We start from the raw sequence: 5385 nt of genomic DNA on the forward strand, positions 1-5385 counted from the left end.
TATATATATATGGGTTGGCACAGATTTATGGCTATATACCTACTGCTGCAAATTAATGTTATATATATAGTTAGTTAGTATAACAGGACTTGACTTGTATCATTTTTTAATACATTTATATACAAAAGATAATATTTATTAACGTAATAACAGTATAATTTCATGTTGTTTTATTAATAAATAATAATAATAATAATCAATCTTAAACGTCGGCATATAGATATAATATAATATACACGTATATATCGATCAATTTTACTGATGATGACTTATTCATTTTTCACAATATTATATAACTTTATATACATGATTTATAAGAACAAAATAATATTTAGATGTTTAACTAATTTATTGCGATTCAAAACATTGCTCTATATTATTGATAATCTAAACATCGTTTAACACAATATATATAATATAATTTTTCCCAAAAGGGTTATATATATAGATACCTAGTTTTAATATTCGGACAATTATATTATATTTACTTATATATATACCTATTATGGGCGTAGATCGTATGGGCGAATAAGTATTAATTAGTTTATAGGTAAATTAATTAATTATATACTGTACAAAGTAATGTACTGCACTACTGCAGTTTCAATTGAAAAAATAAAATAATAACATTAAATCACATATAATATAAATATAATTAACAATGGACTCTATAGTTTTAAAAAGATAATGATATGGGTATAGCGTACATACCTATTATCTAATTTAGTACTTTACTTGTACGTACAGTCAAAAATTAATAAAATCAAATTACAAGCACGTCAGAGTCATAAGTATATTATCGTATCGCTGACCTATAGGTAGGTACAAATAATTTCCCATGCAGTATAAATGACAGTCTTCAATACAGACAATTAATTTTTTGGTCAAAATGATATTACATGCGTAATGCACTCACCCATCGACCACCACCAGCTATATATTACACCCCATCGTGAGATAGCAATTTAAATTTTATAATATTTTATATTTATAGATATACGCTATCTACATAAATGTACCTACATAATATATTAGAAATTATAATACTATATATATCATTATCATGGGGAGAAAAACGATCAAGATGTGAATGATGATGAATCACTAATGATCATAGCGAATAAAATTTGATTTAGTGAATATTATACGGGGTGAAAGATATTACGATAATATATAATATTATACTGCAGGTCGGAGAAATTTTAAGCGTAGCGACCTATACTTTTTATAATATACATATTATAAATACATTAATTTCGTTCACCGTAGATGAAGATTACGAATTAAACGCCGTTGCATAGGCGTAATTTGAAAGGGCTTGGGGTGATTTGCATTCCCAAATTTGAAATTAGCACCTTCATAATTATTCAACTTGTGCGGACTAACTTAAAAACAATAATGTGCTTCGGCACCCCAAGTTTTTCATTAAAATTGCGCCACTGCACAGTTTACCATAAGTTGGAAATAAATCTTTCATATATCCATTATAATATATATTTATGTAGGTAGGTATATTTTATATGTTTTTAAAAGCGACTAACCAGAAACGAGATAGGCCTACGCGAATACCTTATGTACATAAAATATAAACTAATACTAGCCATAAAATATGGATTTGTACCTATTAAATATATTATTAGGTATGTACGGTAGACAAATTAGGTTAGGCTTACGTAAAATCTGCTGTTTGACTTTATTTTAAAAAGAAATTGTAAATCGTAATATCGAACGCAATAACGTTGACGCAGGCAAGTCCGTAACGAAACGAAGGCGTAGGTATATTTACTATTTAGTAATTAGTATATATACAATACAATACACAATATTATATAATATTATTATAATAAAAAATCGGAAAACGGTAGCGTTTACCTCAGTCGACTAGTTCGGTTTTGCAGATGGCATCGTCGGGCGTCGGGGTGGTGGCCTCGGCGTACGGCTGCAGCGAAGGTGGCGTGGGCGTCTGGTTGCGGTCCTGAACGATGACGGTGGGCCACGGGCCACCTCCGATCATCCTCTGCAGGCCCAATGATTGTCGGAACGCGTGCAGCCGGTGCGCAGCCTGCAGCTGCTGCTCGTAGTACCGCTGCAGCAGGCCCGCCGGTTCCCAGACGCCACTGACGCTATTCCGGCCGCCACACGTCATCGTCTCGTCGTCGTCGTCGCTACTTCCGGCAACGGTGGTCGCGGTTAGCGCCATCATCGGGTCGTTCCGGTGCAACTGCTGCAACATGCGCTTCGGCGGGTCTGGCGCCAGCAGCGACGCAACGTCGAACTGCCGCTTCTGTGCCCTGGCAGGCACCAAGATCGCCGCCGACTGTTGCTGCTGCAGAATAGCCGTGGGTTGCGGGACGACCGGTTGGAAGTAAAACGGGTGATGCGGGTGACCAGCCGTGGACGACTGCCACAAGGCCGGTGGTGACCTCTGCTGCTGCTGGTGGTGCAGATGTTGTGACTGCTGGTGGTGATGCTGCTGCACATGATGGTGTAGGTGATGGTGGTGCTGCTGCTGTAGAATCTGCGGTGGTGGTGGTGGCGGTGGAGGTGGTGGTGGACTTGGCGAGTCGTTGCCGTCGTCGTCCACAGCCAGGCCCATGTGCCGACGAACCTTGCGTTGGGCCTTCCGGCGCCTGAAATCGCCTTTCTTGAAGTCGTCCACGTTGGCCGGGTGTATGGCCCAGTAGTGGCCCTTGCCATTGGCTGACCGGCCGGCCTTGACAAAACAGTCGTTGAGTGACAGGTTGTGCCGGATTGAGTTGCGCCAGCCTGGGCCCCGGGTCCGGAAGTAAGGGTAGTTGTCCAGTATATACTGGTAGATGTCGGACAGCACGAGCTTGCCCTCGGCCGACCCGAGTATGGCCATGGCGATCAGTCCGATATAGCTGTGCTGCGGCTTGGGCTCGTCGGCCGTCTGCAGTCCACCGGCCACGCTGCCGCCGCCGTTGGGGTGGAACAGCGCCACGGGAAACCGTGGCTGGTAGATGGCCGCGGCCGCTGCCGGATAAACTGGGCACACAGCGCCCCATCCACCCGACAGCCGCAGCCGTTCTGCCTGCAGTGCGTAATTGTAAAGATGCAACCGGTACCGGTTAAGGTTTGCCTGCTGCGACGAGTCTGCGGCTGCGGCAGCGGCGCCGGATTCCGAGCTCTGCTGCAGCTGATCGTCCGCGGACGTGGTGATGGCTGCCCTGCTGCACATGACGACGGTACGTTCGCGAATGAATTTATAACGATAGCGCTGCACACGCGTTGTCCGCGGCAGTACACACGTACCTATATTCTCTATACGCGCGCGATTATTATTGGTGTACGCCTACGACGCACCGCCGCCGCTCTCCCCACCACCAGCCGGTCGCGCCGCGGTACAACAACAAATACACAAACATCGAAGCGGCCGCCGCCGCCGCCGCCGAGCGTACGTGCGTAAATATATACAAATTTGTTTTATTTTCATTCCCCCCGCGCACGTATATGTGTATGTGTGTGTGTGCGTGATGTACGTTTTCTGTGTTTCGATTTCTGCGCTCCTTTTCGTCACCAATCCGTCACCGTTACCGTTACCGTCACCGTCTCTCTCGCTCTCTTGCTATCTGCAGCGGTGTGTCTCGCGCGCGGTTTATTCTCTCTGCGTAGTTTCTCCGTGTTTCTCCCCCTCCCACCACACATACTTCACCGTTACCGTTGCCGTGCGTGTCGAGGGGAGAAAACACGGGTAAACATTCAGCGACGCGACCGATAGTTTCTGGGCGTGACGGCCGGTCGGCGTTCCGATTGGTCCGGTTGGGTGCCGCCCCATTGCGTGCACTGCTCCGCCGCCGCGCGCCGCCTGCGAGTTACCGTTCCGCTGCAGTCCCGCTAGAGGTATTATGTATATATTATTATTATACCAACATTTCGGCCAAGCGCCAGAGGTACACGCGAATAAAGAGAGAGAGAGAGAGAGAGAGAGAGAGAGAGAGTGATAAAGGGATGCGACGGCTATATATTATTATTTATACTTTATACATATTTCGAAAGGGGCGCGCGCGAATGGACGCGAGGGAGACAGATTTAGTATATATATAATATTATAACAGATATATATATAGTGAGTGTGTGTGTGTGTGCTTATATGGTAAAAAACAAATTCTCGTTTATATAGTTTCTCTTTGAGATTGTTCGATATCGTGAACTAAAATCTCCACTATAATAGGTATATATATATATATATATATGCGCGTGTGCGTGTGATACCTAGACGAATTGTTTTTATGATAAAACTAAGTATAGTATAGGTAAGTAAAATAGGATCTTGTATATTATATTATAATAACACGATAAAACATAATAAGTTTATAAATTAGGTTGGACAAGCCCGGGTTAAGACATTTTGGGGCCCAGAAGCCAAAGATTTAAATGAGGCCCCTGTACGAAAAAAAAATAATGTATATTATATTATTTAATATTAGGTACCAGCTGTTATAATAAATATATATAGGTATTAGGTACATAGCAATAAATGATGAATAGTGTATCACTTTATTTATAAATTATAATTTACAAACTTATTTTTCCTCGCTAAATAATAATCGATTTTTTTTTAGGTGATTTATGCAGTATTATAGCTTATTATATAACGAAAAAAGTAATTGACAAATCTGAGGCCCCTAAATAAATTCTAACTATCGAGGACCGGAGGCCATGCCCCTCTCCTGGACTTCCCTTAATCCGGGCTTGGGTAGGAATATATTTGCTATTTATAATATATTATATATATTTGTATAGGTATATATCTCGCATACGCGGCGTGTCGGTCGCTTTGATTGCAATTTATAATATTATGTAGGTATATATAAGAGAAGGCGGAGTAAGATGACGAGGTTAAGCTTCTACGATTTTTCCTGGCAACTGTAAATATAAATTTAATAACTATAATTTTTATAAGCATTTCTACCATACACTTTGCCTAATACCATATGCATTTTTTTGCATCCTTCCCCAGCTAATATATGTCGAATGGGATATAGGAACAAATGGTTAGAATAGTTAGATGATGAATAGGGTATCGTATAAAGTGACAAACATAATCTGGAATTTGAAAACATCAAAAAACCTTTAGTTATAGCAAGTAACTATTCTGCAAGAACTTATTTTATATAACTTTGAAACTTTAAAATTAAGTATAAAATAAAACCATTTGAAAACATAAAAAATAAATAATATTTACGATAAAATACGTTATTTGTACCTACATGGCTACATGAGCTTTTAAGTTGTATCATCACAATATTTGCTCCTGCAACGTGCACGATCGAACTTCACTTCTTTATATCTATTAGACTTGGAGGAACATTTTCAATCGCTGCAGCAGGGGCTCTATTATATGCGTGTCGGGACGACGTGCTG

At 41.0% G+C, this 5385-nt stretch overlaps 1 protein-coding gene across 1 annotated transcript; it reads right to left on the bottom strand.

Moving 5' to 3' along the window:
- Window positions 1–330: 330 nt before the first annotated feature.
- Window positions 331–3354, bottom strand: LOC132951977 (forkhead box protein D1). Its single transcript, XM_061024067.1, has one exon. It carries the CDS (start codon window positions 3197–3199, stop codon window positions 1874–1876), a length of 1326 nt encoding a protein of 441 aa, XP_060880050.1. The 5' UTR covers window positions 3200–3354; the 3' UTR covers window positions 331–1873.
- Window positions 3355–5385: the final 2031 nt, after the last annotated feature.

The sequence above is a fragment of the Metopolophium dirhodum genome, chromosome 9 (genome assembly GCF_019925205.1).
Source record: "Metopolophium dirhodum isolate CAU chromosome 9, ASM1992520v1, whole genome shotgun sequence".
NCBI lineage: Eukaryota > Metazoa > Arthropoda > Insecta > Hemiptera > Aphididae > Metopolophium > Metopolophium dirhodum.